A 22,050-nucleotide genomic window follows, 5' to 3' on the forward strand; every position below is an offset into this window, starting at 1 on the left:
AGTGTTGGGATTACAGGCATGAGCCACAGCATCTAACCTCTTTTCTGTTACATCTCTATCTCTGTTCTCAAGAATCCAGTTCTCAAGGTTAATAGAATTGGACTATCCCATAATTACCATTGTTTGATCTCGTTACACAGGCAGCACTAACACCGGAATAACACTGATGTTGCCATCACCAGTCACATGACTGAAACATGAGGACTGCCCTGCACGCGCTCCTCCACAGCCTGCTGATCTAACAGCCATGCCCTGCGTCTGTTGTTTGAGTCACCATGGCTGTTACATCCCGTGCTCGCCCTTCTCTGCTTTCTTGGTGTTGGTTCTGCAGGCGACTGCCTATGTGGCCCTCAGCCCCACCCTCTGTTCATGGCTCTCTGCTACTCTTGTTTTCCAAAGCTCTTTTTCTGTAGGTTCCATGGGAAGGGTTCATGGGAACATGATCCTCGACCTCATGCTTGCTGATCATAGTTTATTGTGCCTTTTATAGTTGATGGTTTTGCTAGTTACAGGATTCTTGGCTGACATTTCCTTGAGTGCCTTAAGTTATTCCATATTCTTCTGGCAGAGAGTTGCCAGATTTAGCAAAAACAAATAAACAGGATGCCCCAAATACTGTGTGGGACATTTTTGTACTGAAAACATGATTTGCTGGGCTGGGAGCAGTGGTTCACGTCTGTAATCCCAGTACTTTGGGAGTCCAAGGTGGGCAGATCATTTGAAGTCAGGAGTTCAAGAACAGCCTGGGTAACATGGTGAAACCCCATTTCTGCTAAAAATACAAAAATTAGCTGGGTGTGGTGGCGTGTGCCTGTAGCCCCAGCTACTCGGAGGCTGAGGCAGGAGGATCACTTGAGCCTGGGAAGCAGAGGTTGCAGTGAGCCAAGATCACACACTGCACTCCAGCCTGGGCAGCAGAGCAAGATTCTGTCTCAAAAAAAACAACTTATTTGTTGTTTATCTGAAATTCAAATTTAACTGAGCATCTCATATTTCATCTGGCAACCCTATTCTGGCATAAAGCATTATTATCGAAGTCTGATGATAATCTAATTTTCTATCCTCTTAGATGCCGTGGGTTTTTTTTTGTTTCTTTGTTTTGTTTTTGTTTTCTGATGTCCAAAAGATGTTCTTCTTTTTCTTTAAAACACAGTAACTAGGCCGGGCGCGGTGGCTCAAGCCTGTAATCCCAGCACTTTGGGAGGCTGAGGCGGGCGGATCACGAGGTCAGGAGATCGAGACCATCCTGGCTAACACGGTGAAACCCCGCCTCTACTAAAAATACAAAAAATTAGCCGGGCGTGGTGGCAGGCGCCTGTAGTCCCAGCTACTCGGGAGGCTGAGGCAGGAGAATGGCGTGAACCCGGGAGGCGGAGCTTGCAGTGAGCCGAGATTGTGCCACTGCACCCCAGCCTGGGGGACAGAGCAAGACTCCGTCTCAAAAAAAATAAAAATAAAAATAAAACACAGTAATTTCATAGAATATCCTGATGTTGGTCCTGCAGTGCCCTGCAGTTGGAACAGAGCCCTGCTCCTCACCACAGCCTTTCTGCTCCCACCAGCTTCCTGGACCATCCTCCCACCACGGACCCCTCCTTGACCACACTTCGCTGCCTGATGTTGGAGGGTCTTGCAGCCTGGAATCGTCTTTCTGTGGCTCCCACATAGCCAGCTCTCTTCTGTTGAGTCTTAGCTTCAGCGTCACTTTTCAGAATAGCCCTTGGTGTTGACCCCCTTCTTCCAATGTGACACCCCCATGAATATGTTTCTCAGCCTCTTGTCTGCACCTCTCCTGATGCTGCCACAGTGTGCGGTGATCTTACTTACTGTCCAGTTGTCTTTGTGTCTTTTCCATTAGGACATAAGCCACTTGAGGGCAGGCCCCATCTGCCTTGTAAAGGGCCTAGCAGGGAGTTGGCCTCCCTATAAACTTGAGGAGTGAATAAAATATTGCAGGTAAACCCCAGTGCATGTGAAATGTTATCGGTGACTGTAACTTTTGGTTTTTCCTGGTGCTTTTTAGTTCGTTTGTTGTCTTGAATCTCAGGGACATGGGCCTGGATGGGCCCAAATCCTCAGCCGCACCCTGGCTTCCTTGTGTTCTGCATTCTCGTGTGGGGCCGCCACCACCCCAGCCATTGTTTGTTCCCATTGTCTCCTCTTCTGGGAGGCAGCTGCTCATGGCTCATGTCCATTTTTCTATTGAGTTTTTTGTTTATGTTCTTCAAGTTTTTGTATTAGGGTTCTCTAGAGGGACAGAACTAATAGGATAGATGTGTATATGAAGGGGAGTTTCACGATCACAGGGTCGTACAATAGGCCATCTGCAAGCTGAGGAGCAAGGAAGCCAGTCCTAGTCCCACAGCTGAAGAACCTGGAGTCTGATGTTGGAGGGCAGGAAGCATCCAGCACAGGAGAAAGATGCAGGCTGGGAGGCTAAGCCAGTCTAGTCTTTCCATGTTCTTCTTCCCGCATTTATTCTGGCCGTGCTGGCAGCTGATTAGATGGTGCCCACCAAGATTGAGGATGGGTCTGCCTTTCCCAGTCCACTGACTCAAATGTTAATCTCCTTTGGCAACACCCTCACAGACACACCCAGGAACAATACTTTCCCTGCATCCTTCAATCTAATTAAGTTGACACTCACTATTAACCATCAAACTTTTTAATCTTTTATTGGGAAATACAAATACAGGATAAGTGTCTGTAATCTAAAAATTAGAAGTCACAAATGTTCCAAAGTTCGAAACTTTTTGAACAGTGACATCATGATAAAGATGACCTTAACACTACAGAAAATGTGCAGAAACACCGTGGTGAGTGTGTGATGGGCTTACTGAAGAGCTGGAGCAGCATGACACGTAACAGAGCAAGAAACCATTTCAGTGTACAAAATCAGAGTGATGTCTAAGACAAAAACCATTGTTCGTGAGGCAGATGACCCTGGAGGAATCGTTTTAAAAAGCATCTGGCAGAATGCCCCTCCTCCCTAGAAGACCACTTCCTGGACCCTCAGCTGCATCTGAGGTTTCTTCTCACCTAAAAAATGAAACACGGGCAGGGCATGGTGGCTCACGTCTGTAATCCCAGCACTTTGGGAAGCCAAGACGGGCAGATCACGAGGTCAGGAGATCGAGACCATCCTGGCTAACATGGTGAAACCCTGTCTCTACTAAAAATACAAAAAAAATTAGCCGGGCATGGTGGCGAGCACCTGTAGTCCCAGCTACTCGGGAGGCTGAGGCAGGAGAATGGCGTGAACCTGGGTAGCAGAGCTTGCAGTAAGCCAAGAGTGTGCCACTGCACTCCAGCCTGAGCGACAGAGCGAGACTCCGTCTCAAAAAAAAAAAAAAAAAAAAAAAAAAATGAAACACAGGCTGGGTGCGGTGGCTCACGCCTGTAATCCCAGCACTTTGGGAGGCCGAGACAGGTGGATCACCTGTGGTCAGGAGTTCAAGACCAGCCTGGCCAACATGGTGAAACCCCCATCTCCACTAAAAATACAACATTAGCCGGGCGTGGTGGCACATGCCTGTAATCACAGCTACTTGGGAGGCTGAGGCAGGAGAATCACTTGAACCTGGGAGGCGGAGGTTGCAGTGAGCTGAGATTGCACCATTGCACTCCAGCCTGGGCAGCAAGAATGAAACCCTGTCTCAAAAAAAAAAAAAAAAAAGAGCCTGGCGTGGTGGCTCACACCTGTAATCCCAGCACTTTGGGAGGCCGAGGTGGGCAGATCACGAGGTCAGGAGAGCGAGACCATCCTGGTTAACACAGTGAAACCCCATCTCTGCTAAAAATACAAAAAATTAGCTGGGCGTGGTGGCGAGCGCCTGTAATCCCAGCTACTCAGGAGGCTGAGGCAGGAGAATGGCATGAACCCAGGAGGCGGAGCTTGCAGTGAGCTGAGATTGCGCCACTGCACTCCAGCCTGGGTGACAGAGCGAGACTCTGTCTCAAAAAAAAAGAAAAAAGAGAAAAACTTCCTGTGGTGTGATTACCACTCCATTCCAGCCTGGGCGACAAAGCAAGACTCCATCTCAAAAAAAAAAATAAGAAGAAGAAGAAACACAGTGTCCAGTGTCCTTTCCATCAGTACTCAACAGTCTTGTTTGCGAGTGGAGACTGGAAGCTGCTGTTGATTGCTGCTGCAGCTGTTCAATGGCTGCTCCAGGTGTTCTGGTGGTCCCACCGTTCACTTGGTTACCCTGAACACATGATGTCTTCATTGTATTGATGGTGTGCCATATTTTTTACTGCTATTTTTTTTTTTTTGAAATGGAGTCTCGCTGTGTCGCCCAGGCTAGAGTGCAGTGTCATGATCTCAGCTCACTGCAAATTCCGCCTCCTGGGTTCAAGTGATTCTCCTGCCTCAGCTTCCTGAGTAGCTGGGATTACAGGCACCTGCCACCACGTCCGGCTAATTTTTGTGTCTTTAGCAGAGACGGGGTTTCACCATGTTGGTCAAGCTGGTCTCAAACTCCTGACCTCCTGATCCATCTGCCTTGGCCTCCCAAAGTGCTGGGATTATAGGTGTAAGCCATCTCGCCCGGCCTATTGCTAAGTTCTTATGTGTGAATAAGTGTAAGAAATGATTGCTTATTGAGCTGGGTGTGGTGGCTCATGCCAGTAATCCCTGCGTTTTCGGAGGCCAAGGTAGGAGGATTGAGTCCAGGAGCTGGAGACCAGCCTGGGCAACATAGTGGGATCTCATCACTTAAAAAAAACAAAACAAAACGATTGCTTATTGGTAGCATATAAATTTAGTCAGGAGTGACAGGGGTGGCAGACAACCACAGATTGTCCATATGGGTGCTAAAAGGTGACACCTTTGCTTTCTAACAGTTCAGTGTACACAAACTTTGTTTTGTGCACAAAATTTTAGAAATCCTGTATGAAATACCTCCAGGCTATGTATATAAGTTGTATATGAACCATAAATGAATTTTGTGTTTGGACTTGCATTCCATTTTCAGGAACTCTCATTATGTATATGCAAATATTCCAAGCTCTGAAAGTCCCCAAAATCTGAAACACATCTGGTCCCAAGCATTTCAGATAAGGGAATGCTCAATCTATCCAAGCTGAAAGTTCTCAGAACACACAGGTGGGTTTAAAGAAGTCGTGTTTGAGCTGAGCCCATCAGCCCCTCCATGGCAGTCACTGACTCTCACAGGGACTAGACCTTATTGTTGGTTGTTGTTGGTGTTTTTTTCTTTTCTTTTGAGACAGGGTCTCGCTCTGTCACCCAGGCTGGAGTGCAGTGGCACGATCTCGGCTCACTACAGCCTCTGCCTCCCGGGTTCAAGCGATTCTTGCACCTCAGCCTCCCGAGGAGCTGGGATGACAAGTGTGCGTGACCACACCTGCCTAATTTTCGTGGGACCAGACCTTATTGTTTTAGTTTTGCCACCATTGTTTGAGTCCCTAAGTAATATAATGTGGTCTTGCCTGTTTCCGAACTTTATAGAAATAGGATCATACTGCTGTATTCTTCTGTGTTTTACCTCTTTATCCAGTAGGGTGTTGTCAGGATCCCCCTGGGTGGCTGTGTTAGCGGCCCAGGATCCCTCTGGGTGGCTGTGTTAGCGGCCCAGGATCCCTCTGGGTGGCTGTGTTAGTGCCCGTCTGCTCAATTCAATCATTGCTGTGTCCTGCCCCACGGCTTGGAAGCCAGCACCCCGTCGCCCCTATCCTAGTGTGGTGCGCACTCGGGCTCTTGGCAGTTTGCTGTCATAAACAGGCCGCCCTGCATGTGTCAGAGCTCCTCTGGTGCAGGAACATTACCTGAGATGGACTTGTTGGGTCTTAGATGTGTGTATCCTCTGCCTTTTAGATGATGCCGAGATGTTTTCCAAAGTCCCCATGCCAGTTTCTCCAGCAGCCTGCAAGCATTCCACCTGTTCCAGCATCCTTACTCTCATGAGGTTTTGCACCGGACTGCTGCACCTATTCCAGTCAGGCCGTCATCCTGTGTCTCTCTGTCCAGCGGGGAAGCCCAGTGGCGTTGCATGGGTGTTGGCCGTTGAGATTTTTGTTCACATCTTTCATCTTTCTGTTGATGAGTCTTGTTCTCATCAGCTTGTTGGAATTCCCTGCACCCTTTTCTGTGTCCACCACAGTGGCTGTCCTTCCAGCTCTCCTCATACTATTTTGATTAACAGAAATTCTGAACTTCAATGAACTTCAGTGGTCCTTTACCATCCTCCCCTCCTCTCCCTTCCCCTCCTCCCCCCTCCCCCCTCCCCTCTCCCCTCCCCCCTCCCCTTCTCCTCTCCCCTCCCCACCTCCTCTCCTCTCCCCACCTCCCCTCCCCTCTGCTCCCCCTCCCCTCCTCCCCATCCCCATCCCCTCCTCCCCATCCCCATCCCCTCCCCTCCTCCCTCCCCCTCCTCCTCCTCCCTCCCCTCCTCCCCTCCCCTCCTCCTCCCCTCCTCCCCTCCTCCCCTCCCCTCCTCCTCCCCTCCTCCCCTCCCCTCCTCCTCCCCTCCCCTCCTCCTCCCCTCCCCTCCTCCCCTCCTCTCCTCCCCTCCTCCCCTCCCCTCCTCCCCTCCCCTCCTCCCCCCTCATCTCCCCTCCCCTCCTCCCCCCTCATCTCCCCTCCCCTCCCATCTCCCCTCCCCTCCTCCCCTCCTCCCCTCATCTCCCCTCCCCTCCTCCCCTCCTCCCCTCCTCCCCCCTCCCCCCCTCCTCCCCTTCCCCCCTCCCCTCTCCTCCCCTCGCATGTTTTGATAGGATCTTGCTCTGTCGCCCAGGCTAGAGTGTGGTGGTGTGATCTCAGCTCACTGCAACCTCTGCCTCCTGGGCTCAAGCGATTCTTGTGCCTTGGCCTCCCAAGTAGCTGGGATTATAGGTGTGCACTACTACCCCTAGCTAATTTTTGTGGGTTTTTTTGTTGTTGCTTTTTGTTTTTGAGACGGAGCCTCGCTCTGTTGCCCAGGCTGGAGTGCAGTGGCATGATCTCAGCTCACTGCAAGCTCTGCCTCCCAGGTTCACGCCATTCTCCTGCCTCAGCCTCCCGAGTAGCTGGCACTACAGGCACCCACCACCACACCCAGCTAATTTTTTGTATTTTTAGTAGAGACAGGGTTTCACTGTATTAGCCAGGATGGTCTCGATCTCCTGACCTCGTGATCCGCCCATCTTGGCCTCCCAAAGTGCTGGGATTACAGACATGAGCCACCGTGCCTGACCAATTTTTGTATTTTTTAGTACAGAAGGGGTTTGGCCATGTTGTCCAGGCTGGTCTTGAACTCCTGGGCTCAGGTGATCTGCCCACCTTGGCCTCCCAAAGTGCTGGGTTTACAGCTATGAGCCACGGCACCCAGCCCCTTACATCTTTTCTTATTGCCTTCCATACTTGCCAGTTCTGAGGCTATGAAGATCCTTCTACAGCATCTTCTAAAAGCAGTATGGTGTGTCTCATGGTTAGATCTGGAACCCATCTTTTCTGAGCTTCTATGGCACACATCTGTTTCATCCTCCTAACCTAGGGCTGGAGTCGCCCCAGATGTGACAGGGGAGTTCCCACAAGGGAGTGTCCCAAACCCTCAGAGAAGGGACCAGTTGGGATCCCAAAGAAGCACTAAATGCCAGCTCAGAGCATTAATTAGGGGAACATTGGCATAGAGAGCTGCAGCTGGCCTCAAAACCGACAGAGACAAGGTGTTCTACCCGGGTGTGCCCGCATTGAGGGGCCAGGGTATAGGGTGTATGAGCAGCTTTAGGCACTGGATTCCAGGCATGAAGAGGCTGTGTCTAGCTCTGCCATTTGTGGCTCCACAGTCCCTAGGGCCTGCAGTTCCTCATCTGTGACATTGGGTTGTCATGACCCTTCTCTCCAAGGACTGTCGTGTGGGACAGCAGTCCTGTCCTGTGCAGCGGACCTCAGAGGGCACTTGCAGTGTCCCCAGTGTCCTTCATTTTTATAGTCTCTCAGCCACTCTTTGATATCCACTTTTTATCCCCATTTCAATATCAGGAAATGAAGGCCCTGTTGATGGTTCTCAAGGGGGTCCCCAGACCAGCAGCATTAGCTCACCTTGGAACGTGTGAGAAATGCACACCTGAGCCCCCCAAGACCTGCTGAGTCAGCGCCTGGAGCCGGAGCAGGAGAGGACCCTGTCCCCAGTGCTTAATCCGCCTTCAGTGATTCTGATGCTATAGCGCTTGAGAACCACTGAAGGAACTTCCCTGGTGTTGGAACCTGGGTGTACCTGACTCAAGCCCATTCTTCTACTACCGCCCTAAACTACCAGCCACTTAGCTTTTGAATTAGGTAGAATGATGTTACTTGAGGAAAGTAAATCATTTGTCCCCTGAAGAAAAGTGGGTATGCTTTGCTTATGCTCCCTCTTCCTCCTACATGGGGACCACGGGGAAGCCAGGCCCCTGGTGATGTGGATGTGGACCTTGAGGTCCTCATCTCAGTGGTAGGCTGAGCTGTCCTGTTTGTTTCTTGCAGCTGCTCAGATGGAAGATAAAAAGCCCTTTATCCTGTCTTCCATGAGGCTTCCTCTCCTGGACACCAACAGCAAGGTAAACCACATGGGCCAGCCCAGGCTGCACCACTACACCACAGGCAGCTGCAGGGTGTGGCCAGGCCATGCTGTGAGGTCACCCACCAACCAGGCGGCCACCACCCTCGGCTGGACTGAGCTTGGGAACAAAGGACGACAGTGTGCCATTCAGTGTGTGGCTGGTGCTTTTCCCACATCTCACTCAGGAAACAGTTCCCAAGGCTACCCTACAGTGGCACCAGTTACAGGCCCGCAGGTCCCTAGCCCCTCCTTCAGGCTCGTGATTCTCTAGAAGGACCGGGGCTCACAGTGCTGCTCTGCTCATGGTGATTGCAGCAAAAGGATGCAGGTCCATGTCAGCCATGGTTGGGGTGCCTGGGACAGAATCCAGGAGGGCCCACACACAGAGCTCCCAGCCGTCCTCCCCTGGGGTCGCGGACAGCGTTAGACCCCCCGCCCCTCCTCACAGCAGCAATGTGGGTCAATGCGCACAGAGCGTCACAACCAGGGAAGCTCCCGCCTTGGGGTCTGTCATGTGGACCCGGTTAGCGCCCTCGTGGCTGAGCTATCTCCAGCCCCTCTGGAGGTGGAGCTGATGCCACGTGGCCCGTAGCCCCCACCTGTCACATGAGACCATCTGGTGTGGCCCAAGACCCCAGGTGGACAAGAACATTCTTACCAGGCCAGATGTTTGGGCTTAGTGATGACCTCCCAGGACCCCAGGGCAGAGGCCAGGCCTAGCTTTAGGTAGGTGGATCTTTGCGAAAGTTAGGACTGCACCGAGGTTTGCACCCACGTTACCCAGGGGCTGCTGTCTTGGGTAGGACCTGCTTGCTACAGGAGGAGCAGAGACCCCTAGCCCTCTCGGGGGCTGCTCCAGCCTTTGTGCTGGGCCTTCTCTTGGGGTCCTTCTGTGAGACTCTTGTTGTTTCCCCAGAAGCTACTGAAACGGACCCCATGCCACATCTGTTGCGGTGCTCCTTACGTGTTCCACACACACCCCAACGTTCAGAGCTCTTCTCCCCAACGTGCCCCTGACAGAGTCTTTTGGTCCTTTTGGACACTGCCTGCAATGCCAGGTGGCTAAACGCACACAGTCTGGGCAGTCTGGGACCAACTGGCTCACTCCTCCACACCCACCCTGTTCTCTGAGATAAGGAAGAAGTGCTCGGAGAAGCCTCCTCGGGATGGGGATGCTGGACCTGAGAGCTGAAGGGGCGGAAGCGTGGTTGCAATGCTGGAGAAAATGATCCCCAGGGAGGGCAGCATGGGCAGAAGCCGTGGCTCAGGGGAAGGGCTGGTTGGGCCACATTGGCCTGGCTGTGGCTTCGAGTCACCAGGCATAGTTACTGGGCGAGGCTGGACATGCAGGCTCAACTCCTAGGATTGTTTGGGTGATAACTGCAGATTCAGGTACCAGATTTATGGTACACCCCGGGAAACATGGGGATCACATGAGAGAAGCTAGCTCAGAAAGATGGCAGCCCCACTCCCTGAGGCCAGGGTGAGCCCCGGACGGAGGGATGGGTGTATTTGGAGCCTGGGAAGGGCAGCTGCCAGTGCCCAGGAGGCTGGGGGTTGGGGACAGGGTGGCTTTGGGTGGGGCCCTCAGCAGAGCAGCTCTCTTGGAGTTGGGGTGCAGCTTGATGGAAATGGATGGAGGAGGGAAAGTAAGTGAGATGCTCCCCTCTGGCAGCAGGGGCAGGAGGCAAGGGGAACTGGAGGAAAAGAATCCTTCCCTACAGACCTGAGCACATCCACAAGCTGGCGGGAAGGCTGCCTTCCAGGGGCGAAGGGGCCTTCACACAGCCTAGGGACAGAGAAAAAGGCAGACACAGGCACAGGTGCAGGTGTGGGTACAGGTACATCCAGGTACGGATGTGGGTGCAGACCCAGGTAGGTAGGTATAGATATGGGTGTGAGTGCAGGCTTAGGTGTGTATGCAGGTAATTATAGGTATGGGTGTTGGTGCTGGCACAGGTGTGAAGGAAGGTAGGTTCGGGTACAGGTGTGGGAGCAGGCATAGGTGTGGATGTGGGTGCAGGTAGGTACAGGTGCAGGTATGGATGCAGGCACAGGTGCAAGTGTGGGTGCAGGTATAGGTGTGGGCATTGGCACAGGTATGTGGGTGCAGGCCTAGGCGCAGGTATGTGGGTACAGGCCCAGGCCCAGGTATGTGGGTACAGGCCCAGGTGTGGATACAGGTAGGTATAGGTGTGGGTACAGGTGCAGGCCCATATGTGGGTACGGGTAGATCCAGGTACAGATGTGGGGGTAGGTCCAGGTACAGGTGTGGATTCAGGTGCAGGCCCAGGTGTGGGTGCAGGTACAGGTGTCAGTTTAGCTGCAGTTGCGGGCACATGTGTGGATGTGGGTGGGAGGAAGAGTGAGGTTCCTGTCTGCTGGTTGGACTGGCATGGCAGTCTCTGCATCCCCTTCCTGATCTCCCATTTGTTCTGGGCAGGTGAAACGGGCAGTGGTGCAGGTGATCAGCGCCATGGCCCACCACGGCTATCTGGAGCAGCCTGGAGGTGAGGCGATGATCGAGTACATTGTGCAGCAGTGCGCGCTGCCACCCGAGCAGGAGGTAAGGGGCTGCCACCTTGCCCGCCTCCTAGGCCCACGCTGCCCCTGGCCTATGTTAGGCACTGGTCAGGAGCCACTGGCCCAGCAGAGGGTGGCTGTGTGGGCTGCAGTCTGCGTGCGGAGGTGCCCTCTGCTCTCTTTTGTTTGTTAATAGAGACAGGGTCTTGCTCTGTGGCCCAGGCTGGAGTGCAGTGGCTATTCTCAGGTGTGATCATAGCACACTGCAGCCTGGAACTCCTGGGATCAAGAGACCCTCCCACCTCAGCCCCCCGAGACTACAAGCACACGCCACTGTGCCCGGCTCCCTCTGGTTTCTGAGTCAGAGCCTCTGCACCGAGCCAGTCCTCTCGGCAGCTCCCAGGACTCAGAACGCAGAAGCAGGAAATGCAGAGTTTGTCCTGTTTGGGGCTTTTCTATTTAAGAAGTTACTATACAAATGCCAATTTCTTCTTGAAGGAGAGCAAGGTAGAATGTGGCGAAATAACCCACAGATGGTCTAGACAGCCCTCTGTCACCCTGAGCTGCAGCCTGCTGGCTGCTGAGCGCACCGATGCTTGAGTCCCAGCAGCTCTGGGTCTGGTTCTTCAAGTTGGCAAAGCTGGTCTGTCCACCAAGCCCAGCTCAGAACAGAGACGCTGCCCTCCTTGTGTTCTCGTGACCATCACTGTGGTGCCCACTGTGCCCCAAGTGGGATACGTGAATTTAACTGGAAACATCAGAGCTCAGTGAGAGCATGCTGTGATATTGCCTCTAAGTGCGTCGTCATCAGTGAGAAAGCCGCGCACGTGCCTGTTCTGCAGGCCCCAGCAGGTGGGCCACCACCAGCTCAGCTGATTCTGACCTCAGCATCCTCACAGCAGCTCCATGGGTCGTTAGGCATGAACTGGAGAGCCAAGGCCTCTGTTTTAGTTTTTTAGTTCCCAAGGGTTTGGGAGTTGGAGGTTTCTTTGAATATTGGAAAACGTTATTAAGGTTTTCTAAAACCAAAAGAAAAACCATTTTGAATAGGATGGAATCTAACACTCAGATATTTATATCTATGTAATAATAATTGTTATTATTTTTGAGACAGGGTCTCGCTCTGCCAGCCAGACTGGAGTGCACTGGCGAAATCACAGCTCACTGCAGCCTTGAACTGGGTTGAAGCGATCCTCCTACCTCAGCCTCCTGAGTAGCTGGGACTACAGGCTCATGCCACCACACCTGGCTAATTTTTTATTTTTTGTAGAGACGAGATCACACTATGTTGCCCAGGTTGCTTTTGAACTCCTGAGTTCAAGCAGCCCTCCCACCTTGGCCTGAAAAAGTGCTAGGATTACAGGTGTGTGCCACCACACCCAGCACTCAAATGTGTTTTAACCACAGCACTTTGCTGTTTCCGTGGAGCCTCTCTCAGTCTGCATTGCTTGATGTGGGGGTTCAGTGTATCGACCTTTCTACTTTTGCATGTTTCAAATTATTCGTGATAAAATGTTCAAAAAGCAAAGCAGGACATGTTGCTCTGAGACAAGTGGGCCTTGGCGTGTTCGCCAGACACACTGCAGAGGGGGTGAGCAGCAGCGGCAGGCCCTGTGGTTCCACTGGGTGCTGGGCTCTGTGGTGCAGGAAAGGGGTGGCCGGATGATTCTGGAGCAGGCAGGTGCAGGGCCACTACGGGGAGAAGACAAATCAGGGAGTCTCACCTGGATGTAGATTCCCCGTTAAGGTTTTTGGAGAAACATGAGTTAAAGATTAGAGTTAGTTATTATTTTACTGTTTTATCTATATTACCCCACCTAACTTTCTTTTTTTTTTCCATTTAAATTATTTTTATTTTTTTAATTTTTTAGAGACAAGGTCTCATTCTGTTGCCAAGGCTAGAGTGCAGTGGCACGATAATGGCCCATTGCAAGCTCAAACTCGTGGGCTCAAGTGATCCTGCCTCAGCCTCCCAAGTAGGTGGGACCATAGGCATGCGCCAGCCACCATGGGTGGCACTTCTTGTGCCCATTTTCAAATTGGGTTGTTTTCTTGTTACAGAATTTTGAGAGATCTTTCTATATTCTGGGCACAAGTCCTTTGTTGGACTTATGGCTTATAAATATATATTTTTTTAACTTTTAATACATATTGTTTTGTTCTTGAATAGAGACAGCCTGTGTTACCCAGAATGATCTCTAACTCTTGGCCTTTAATAATTCGCTTGCCTCAGCCTCCCAAAGTGCTGGGATTATAGGTATGGGCCACTGCCCCTGCCCATAAACATTTTCTTACAGGTCTGTTGCATGCTTGTCTTTTTACTTTCTTAACACTGTCTTTCAGAGAGCAGAAGTTTTAATTTTTTTTAATGGCCAGTTTACTTGAGACAGAGTCTCGCTCTGTTGCCCAGGCTGGAGTGCAGTGGTGCAATCTTGGCTCACTGCAACCTCCGCCTCCCAGGTTCAGGCGATTCTCCTGCCTCAATCTCCCAAGTAGCTGGGATCACAGGCATGCACCACCACGCCTGGCTAATTTTTTATTTTTTAAATTTTTAGTAGAGACAGAGTTTTACCATGTTGGCCAGGCTGGTCTTGAACTCCTGACCTCAGGTGATCTGCCCGCCCCAGCCTCCCAAAGTGCTGAGATTACAGGTGTGAGCCAGTGCACCTGGCCTAAAAGTTTTAAGTTTTAAGATTCACATATAGGCCTATGATTCATTTTTAGTTTTTTTTTTTTTTTAGATAGAGTCTCACCCTATTGCCCAGGCTGGAGTGCAATGGCATGATCTCAGCTCACTGCAACCTCCACCTCCTGGGTTCAAGCAATTCTCGTGCCTCAGCCTCCCAGGTAGCTGGGATTACAGACGTGCACCACCACACCAGGCTAATTTTTGTATTTTTAGTAGAGACAGGGTTTCACCATGTTGGACAGGCTGGTCTCAAACTCCTGACCTCAGGTGATCCTCCCGCCTCGGCCTCCCAAAGTGCTAGGATTACAGGCATGAGCCACAGTGCCCGGCCTTTTGAGTTAATTTTTGTTAAATGTGAGGTGTGTTTGAGGCTCGTTTTTCTGCATGTGAATGTCCAGTTGTCCCAGCACCACGTGTTGAGAACACCCTTCTCTGTACATTGACAAATTGCCTTGCATCTTCGTCAAAAATCAGGCAACTGTATGGATATTCCTAATGCTCCAGCTCCACTCTTCTGCGGAATCTGTCATCATCTGTCATCAGTACCACACTGTCTTTCTATGGCTTTATGTTAAGTTCTTTTTCTTTTTTTTTTTTTTTTTTTTGAGATGGAGTCTTGCTCTGTTACTCAGGTTGGGTAAAATGGTGCCATGCCGGCTCACTGCAGCCTCCACCTCCCAGGTTCAAGCAATTCTCGTGCCTCAGCCTCCTCAGTAGCTGGGATTACAGGCATGCACCACCACACCTGTCTAAGTTTTGCATTTTTAGTAGAGATGGAGTTGCACTGTGTTGGCCAGGCTGGTCTCAAACTCCTGGCCTCAAGTGATGCACCCGCCTCAGCCTCCCAAAGTGCTGGGATTACAGGCGTGAGCCACTGTGCCTGGACGCTTTATAGTAAGTTCTGGAGTCAGGTAATGTGAGTCTTCCATCTTTGGTCTTTTTCGATCATGTTTTGGCTATTTTAGTTCCTTTGTTTTTCCCTGTAAATTTTAGAGTCATCTTGTTGATAACATTCAGTCTTCCAATCCATGAAAACAGTACATTTCTACACCTATTTAGATCTTCAGTTTTGTTCACCAGTATTTTGTAATTCTCAGCATGTAGATTCTGTATATTCTGGTATTTTGTTAGATTTGTGAACGCTATTTTGTTTTTACTGCCATTGTAATGGTACAATTTTGTTCATTTCAATTTCTAACTGTTCATTGTTAGCGTACAGAATATACAATTAATTTTTAGATATTGACCATGTATCCTGTGGCTTTGCTTTTTTATAGATTCTTTGGGATTTTCTACATAGAGCATCATGTCTTCTTCATATGGGCACTTTTATTGTAAATCTGCATGACCTCTTTTTGTTTTCTTGACTCACTACATTGGTGAAGTCTCTAGCATGCTGCTGAATGAAGAGAAGTGGTGAGAGCAGCCACCCCTGCTTTGTTCCCATAAGGGGAACATACTGCCTTTTACTATTAAGAATGCTGGGGGATGGGCACAGTGGCTCATGCCTGTAATCCCAGCACTTTGGGAGGCTGAGGCGGGCAGATCATTCAATCTCCTTGAGTTCAGGAGTTCAAAACCAGCCTGGACAACCTGGTGAAACCCCATCTCCACAAAAAATACAAAAATTAGCTGGGTATGGTGGCACATACCTGTAGTCCCAACTACTCTGGAGGCTGAGGCAGGAAGATCACTGGAGCCTGGGAGGCAGAGGTTGCAGTGAGCCAAGATCATGCCATTATACTCCAGCCTGGGTGACACAGCGAGACCCTGACACACACACAAAAAAAGTGGAGTGCTGGGCCAGCGCAATGGCTCACACCTGTAATCCCAGCACTTTGGGATGCCAAGGCAGGAGGATCACTTGAGCCTGGGAGTTTGAGACCAGGCTGGGCAACATAGTGAGACCTTATCTCTACAAATAATAAAAAAAAAATTAGCTGAGCCTAATGGCTCACGCCTGAGGTCCCAGCCACTCAGGAGGCTGAGGTGGGAGGATCACTTGAGCCCAGGGAGTCGAGGCTGCAGTGAGCTGTGATCACACCACTGCCCTCCCACCTGGGTGACATAGTGACACCCCATCTGAAAAAAGAAAATAGAATGTTGTTTGGGGAAGCACTTTAGGAGGCTGGGGCAGGAAAATCGTTTAAGGCCAGGAATTTGAGACCAGCCTGGACAATGTAACCAGACCTTGTCTCTACAAAAAAATTCTAAAAATTAGCTGGTTATGGTGGCATACACCGGTGGTCCCAGCTACTCAAGAGGCTGAGGTGGGAGGATTGCTTGAGTCCAGGAGGCTGAAGCTGCAGTGAGCTGTGATCACACTATTATGCTCCAGCCTGGGCAACAGAACGAGAACCTCTCAAAAAAAAAAAAGTTGTGTTTACACTATACTACAGTATATTAAATGTGCAATAGCATTATGTCTAAAAAAACAATGTACATGCCTTAACTTACAAACACTTTATTACTAAAAAAAAAAAAAATGCTAAGGATCATCTGAGCCATCAGCAACTCAATCTTCTTACTGGTGGAGGGTCTTGCCTTGATATTGATAGCTGATGGACTGATCAGGGCGGTGGTTGCTGAAGGTTAGGGTGGCTGTGACAATTTCTTTTTTTTTTTTTTTTTTTTTGAGATGGAGAGTCTTGCTCTGTTGCCAGGCTGGAGTGCAGCGGCGCAGTCTCAGCTCACAGCAACCTTCACCTCCCGGGTTCAAGCAATTTCCCTGCCTCAGCCTCCCAAGTAGTTGGGATTACAGCCACACGCCACCACACCCAGCTCATTGTTTGTATTTTAGAAAAGACAGGTTTTCACCATGTTAGCCAAGATGGTCATGATCTCCTGACCTCATGATCCACCTGCCTCGGCCTCCCAAAGTGCTGGGATTACAGGTGTAAGCCACTGCGCCTGGCCAACAATTTCTTAAAATAGGACAATGATGAAGTTTGCTGCATTGATTGACTCTTCCGTTCACAAAACTTTTCTACGTCTTACGCACTGCTTTTGACAGCATTTTACCCACAGTAGATCTTTCAAAATGGGCATCATTCCTCTCAAACCCTGCCACTGCTTTATCAACTAAGTTTATGGAATAGTCTGAATCCTTTGTTGTCGTTTCAACAATGTTCACGGCATCTTCACCAGGAGCAGATTCAATCTCGAGAAACCACTTTCTTTGCCCATCCAGAAGAAACAACACCTCATCCATTCCGGTTTGGTCATGAAATCACAGCAGTTCAGTTCCATCTTCAGGCTCCACTTCCAATTCTAATTCTCTGTTTCCACCACATTTGCAGTGACTTCCTCCACTGATGTCTTGACCCTGTCTAAGTTATCCATGAGGTTTGGAATCAACTTCTTCCAAACTCCTGTTCATGTTGATTTTGTTGACCTCTTCCCATGAATCACAAATGCTCTTCGTGGTATCTACTGTGGTGAATCCTTTCCAGAAGGTTTTCAGTTTTTGTCGCCCAGATCAAGAAATCAGTCTATGGCAGCAATCAATCACCTTATGATTTTTTTTTTTTTTTTTTTTTTTTTGGAATAGGGTCTCACTCTGTGACCCAGGCTGGAGTTCAGTGGCTCAATCACAGCTCACTGCAGCCTCAACCTCCTGGACTCAATCCTCCCACCTCACCGTCCTGAGTAGCTGGGACTACAGGCACGCACCAACACGCCCAGCTAATTTTTGTTTTGTTTTGTCTTGTTTTTTTAAAGATAGGTTTTGCTATGTTGCCCAGGTTGGTCTTAAACTCCTGAGCTCAAGCAATCTGCCCACCTGGGTGACACAGCAAGACTCTGTCTCTAACAAAAAGAAAGCAAGAAAGAATAAAATGCCCTTAAAATGTTCTACATGCCGGCAATAAGGCTGTTTTGTTTTCTCTTAGCTTTTCCTTTGCAGTCATTACAGCTCATGCCTATAATCTCAGCACTTTGGGAAGCTGAAGCAGCGGATCACTTGAGGTCAGGACTTCGAGACCAGCCTGGCCAACATGGTGAAACCCCGTCTCTACTAAAAATACAAAAATTAGCTAAGCGTGGTGGACCACACCTGTATTCCCAGCTACTCGGGAAGCTGAGGCAGGAGAATCACTTGAACCTGGGAGGCAGAGGCTACAGTGAGCTGAGATGGTGCCACTGCACTCCAGCCTGGGCGACAGAGCTACACTCTGTCTCAAAAATAATAATAATGCTCTTTGCTAATCTCCTGGACAACTTGTTGCAGTTTCTCCATCAGCAGTTTCTACTGCACCTCGGTATTTTTGTTATGGAGATGGCTTCTTTCCTTAACCCTCATGAACCAACCTCTGCCAACTTCCAGCTTTTCTTTTGCAGCTTCCTCACCGCTCTCAGCCTTCATAGAGTTGAAAAGAGTTGCTCTGGATTAGGCTTCGGCTTAAGGGAATGTTGGGCTGGTCTGATTTTCTATGCAGACCATTCAGACTTTCTCAGTGTCAGCAATAAGGCTGTTTTGTTTTCTTGTCATTCGTGTGTTCACTGGAATAACACTTTTAATTTCCTTCAAGAGCTTCTCCTTTGTATTCACAACATGGCTGACTAGCGCAAGAGGTCTGGCCTTTAGCCTGTGTCAGCTTTCGACATGCCTTCCGCACTAAGCTTAATCATTTCTGGCCTTTGATTTAAAGCGAGAGGTGTGCGGCTCTTCCTCTCACATGAACACATAGAGGCGACTGTAGGGTTTTAATTGGACTAATTTCAATATTGTGTTTCAGGGAGCAGGGAGATCCTAGCAGAGGGAGAGGTGGGGAGTGGCTGGTCAGTGGGTCAGGACACCCAACATTCATTGATTAAGCTTGCATTTTATATACTGCAGTTCATAGCACCCCAAAACAATTATGACGGCCGGGCGCGGTGACTCACACCTGTAATCCTAGCACTTTGGGAGGCCGAGGCGGGCGGATCACGAGGTCAGGAGATCGAGACCATCCTGGCTAACACGGTGAAACTCCGTCTCTACTAAAAATACAAAAAATTAGCCGGGCGAGGTGGCAGATGCCTGTAGTCCCAGCTACGCGGGAGGCTGAGGCAGGATAATGGCGTGAACCCCGGGAGGCGGAGCCTGCAGTGAGCCGAGATCGCGCCACTGCACTCCAGCCTGGGTGAAAGAGCGAGACTCCGTCTCAAAAAAAAAAAAAAATTATGAAAGTAACATCGGAGATCTCTAATCACAAATCACCATCACAGATATAATATTAATGAAACAGCTTGAAATATTCCAAGAATTAGCAAAATGTGACACAGAGACACACACCAAGCACATGCTGTTGAAAAAGGCACCCATGGACTCGCTGGACACAGGGCTGCCCCAGACCTTCCACTTAGTTAAAATGCAGCACCTGTGACGTACAGTAAAGCAAAGCTCGGTGAAACAAGGTCACACCAGAAATGGGCTTGCTTTCTTGTTTTTATTGACACATAATAGATGTACATATACTTGGGGTACCTGTGATAATTTAATACATTCATATTATATGTACAGATCAAATCAGGGTAACTGGGATATCCACCACCTTGCATGTTGGTTTTTTCTTTTTGCTAGAAGCATTCTAATTATTCCTTTCTAGCGATTTGGAAAGGTACAATAGATTATACTATAATCAATAATCTATAGTAAACTATAGTCACCCTACTGATCTATAGGATACTAGGTCTTTTTTCTGAATATATATTTGTACCCATTAATCAGCCTCTCTTCATACCCCCACCTTCTACCCTTCCCGGCCTCTGGTAACCCCCAGCCTACTCTCTGTCTCTATGAGAGCCACTGTTTTTGCTCCCACCTGTAATAGGTTTTCACTGATGCTCTTTATCACCTTGAAGAAATTCCTTTCTATTTCTAGTTTTCTGAGACTTTATTATGGATTTTATGGATTGATATCAAAATTGAAACATTTTTGTGCATCTATTGGTGAAATTATGTATTTTTTTCTTTTGACTGTTAGTATGGTAGATTATATTGAGTGCTTTGTTTATTTATTTATTTATTTTTGAGACAGAGTCTTGCTTTGTCGCCCAGGCTGGAGTGCAGTGGCACGATCTCGGCTCACTGCAACCTCCTCCTCCCGGGTTCACGCCATTCTCCTGCTTCAGCCTTCCAAGTAGCTGAGACTACAGGCGCACACCACCACGCCCGGCTAATTTTTTGTATTTTCAGTAGAGATGGGGTTTCACCGTGTTAGCCAGGATGGTCTCGATCTCCTGACCTCGTGATCCGCCCGCCTCGGCCTCCCAAAGTGCTGGGATTACAGGTGTGAGCCACCGCGCCCGGCCTATTTATTTATTTTTTTTATGAGACAGGGTCTTGCTTTGTTACCCAGGTTGGAGTATAGTGATGCAATCATGGCTTACTGCAGCCTCAACCTCCCAGGCTCAAGCAGTCCTCCTGCCTCAGTCTCCCAAGTAGCTGGGACCACAGGTGGGCACCACCCCACCTGGCTAATTTTTAAGTTGTGTTTTTGTAGGGATGGGGTCTCTCTGTGTTGCCCAGGCCAGTCTAGAACTCCTGGGCTCAAGCAGTCTTTCTGCCTCAGCCTCCCAAAGGGCTGGGATTACAGGCAAGAGCCACAGCACCTGGCCATGGTTGCCTTTTTAGTAAAACATTTTTATGATGGTAAAATAACATAAACTTGACTGTCTCAACCCATTTTAAGTGCACACTTCAGTGACATTAAGCTCATTCACACTGTTGTGCAGCCATCACCGCCTTCCAGCTCCAGAGCTTGTCCATGTTCCCAAACAGAAACTCTGTCCCCATTAAATGCTAACTCCCATTCCCTCCCCCGCAGCTCCTGCATCCCACCATCCACCTCTCCCCCGCAGCTCCTGCACCCACCATCCACCTTCTCTCCCCCGCAGCTCCTGCACCCACCATCCACCTTCCCTCCCCCGCAGCTCCTGCACCCCACCAACCACCTTCTCTCCCCCGCAGCTCTTGCACCCACCATCCACCTTCTCTCCTCCGCAGCTCCTGCACCCACCATCCACCTTCCCTCCCCCACAGCTCCTGCACCCCACCATCCACCTTCCCTCCCCCGCAGCTCCTGCACCCCACCATGAACCTTCTCCCCCGCAGCTCCTACACCCCACCATCTACCTTCTCTCCCCCACAACTCCTGCACCCCAACATCCACCTTCCCTCCCCCACAGCTCCTGCACCCACCATCCACCTTCCCTCCCCCGCAGCTCCTGCACCCCACCACCTTCTCTCCCCCACAACTCCTGCACCCCAACATCCACCTTCCCTCCCCCGCAGCTCCTGCACCCACCATCCACCTTCCCTCCCCCGCAGCTCCTGCACCCACCATCCACCTTCTCTCCCCCGCAGCTCCTGCACCCCACCATGAACCTTCTCTCCCCCACAGCTCCTGCACCCCACCATCCACCTTCTCTCCCCCGCAGCTCCTGCACCCCACCATGAACCTTCTCTCCCCCGCAGCTCGTGCACCCCACCATGAACTTTCCCTCCCCCGCAGGTCCTGCACCCACCATCCACCTTCCCTCCCCCGCAACTCCTGCACCCACCATCCACCTTCTCTCCCCCGCAGCTCCTGCACCCACCATCCACCTTCTCTCCCCCGCAGCTCCTGCACCCACCATCCACCTTCTCTCCCCCGCAGCCCCTGCACCCACCATCCACCCTCCCTCCCCCGCAACTCCTGCACCCACCATCCACCTTCTCTCCCCCGCAGCTCCTGCACCCACCATCCACCTTCCCTCCCCCGCAGCTCCTGCACCCACCATCTACCTTCTCTCTCTACGAATTTCACTGCTCGAGGCACTTCGTATAAGTGGACGCAAACAGCGTTTGTCCTTTTGTGTCTGGCTTCTCCCACTCAGCATAAGGTCTTGAATGTTCTCCCATGGTGTGGCGCTGCCAGAATTCCGCTCCTTCAGGGCTCAATATTCCGTGTGTGAAGATGGCGAAGTGCTTATCCCATTCGTCCCTTCATGGACACTTGGGGTGCTGCCACCTTCTGGCTCCTGTGAATAATGCTGCTGTGAACATTGTTGCTTTGTAGCAAATTCTGAAATTGGGAAATACAAGTTCTCCAACTTTGTTCTTTTTCAAGATCATTTTGGCTATTTTGGGTCCCTTGAATTCCCATGTGAATTTATTTTCGGATCCACTTGTCAATTCTTGCACAGAAGTCACCCGGAATTTTTATGGGGATTGCACTGAATCTGTGTATCTGTTTGGGGAGTAGTTCCATCTTTGTTGTTGTTGTTGTTGAGATGGAGTCTTGCACTGTCACCCAGGCTGGAGTACAGTGGCAC

General features: G+C 50.2%; 2 protein-coding genes across 37 annotated transcripts in view; one reads left to right on the top strand and one right to left on the bottom strand.

Annotated features, from left to right (window-relative positions):
* The window catches only part of MROH1 (maestro heat like repeat family member 1), a 115,935-nt gene that overhangs the window by 65,466 nt on the left and 28,419 nt on the right, over positions 1-22,050 (top strand). For 27 of the 31 annotated variants that reach the window (XR_010121794.1, XR_010121795.1, XM_055287630.2 and 24 more), the window contains 2 exons: positions 8,465-8,538; positions 10,984-11,106. Coding sequence is in view for 29 of the 31 variants with exons in the window: in XM_055287630.2 (XP_055143605.1) it covers positions 8,465-8,538; positions 10,984-11,106 (197 nt within the window). In the remaining 2 variants the exon portion in view is untranslated. Of the gene's footprint in view, positions 1-140; positions 4,070-8,464; positions 8,539-10,983; positions 11,107-22,050 lie in introns of those variants that run through there. The other 4 variants (XM_063643059.1, XM_063643058.1, XM_063643060.1 and 1 more) reach the window with 2 other exon arrangements.
* LOC129486942 (uncharacterized PE-PGRS family protein PE_PGRS46-like) lies at positions 20,319-21,527 on the bottom strand. 6 transcript variants are annotated; one of them, XM_063643078.1, is made up of 3 exons: positions 21,269-21,527; positions 20,976-21,195; positions 20,319-20,942 (listed from the first exon to the last, which is right to left on the bottom strand). In XM_063643078.1, the coding sequence occupies exons 1-3, from the start codon at positions 21,514-21,516 to the stop codon at positions 20,454-20,456; spliced, it is 957 nt and encodes a 318-aa protein (XP_063499148.1). In that variant the 5' UTR covers positions 21,517-21,527; the 3' UTR covers positions 20,319-20,453. The 6 variants fall into 6 exon arrangements, with proteins under 6 accessions (XP_063499148.1, XP_063499149.1, XP_063499147.1 ...); XM_063643079.1 differs by having other exon boundaries at positions 20,319-20,688; positions 20,761-20,942; positions 21,013-21,527; XM_063643077.1 differs by having other exon boundaries at positions 20,319-21,195.

Source organism: Symphalangus syndactylus, chromosome 7 (genome assembly GCF_028878055.3).
Source record: "Symphalangus syndactylus isolate Jambi chromosome 7, NHGRI_mSymSyn1-v2.1_pri, whole genome shotgun sequence".
Lineage (NCBI taxonomy): Eukaryota > Metazoa > Chordata > Mammalia > Primates > Hylobatidae > Symphalangus > Symphalangus syndactylus.

What these genes read in the sequence shown, in the direction of transcription:
- LOC129486942 (XM_063643076.1), bottom strand. Translation starts at nt 21,516, where the DNA reads ATGGTGGGTGCAGGAGCTGCGGGGGAGGGAAGGTGGATGGTGGGTGCA. An exon ending in GGAGCTGCGGGGGAGGGAAG is followed by an intron (nt 20,943 to 21,012) that starts GTGGATGTTGGG and finishes GGGGGAGGGAAG; the next exon opens with GTGGATGGTGGGTGCAGGAG.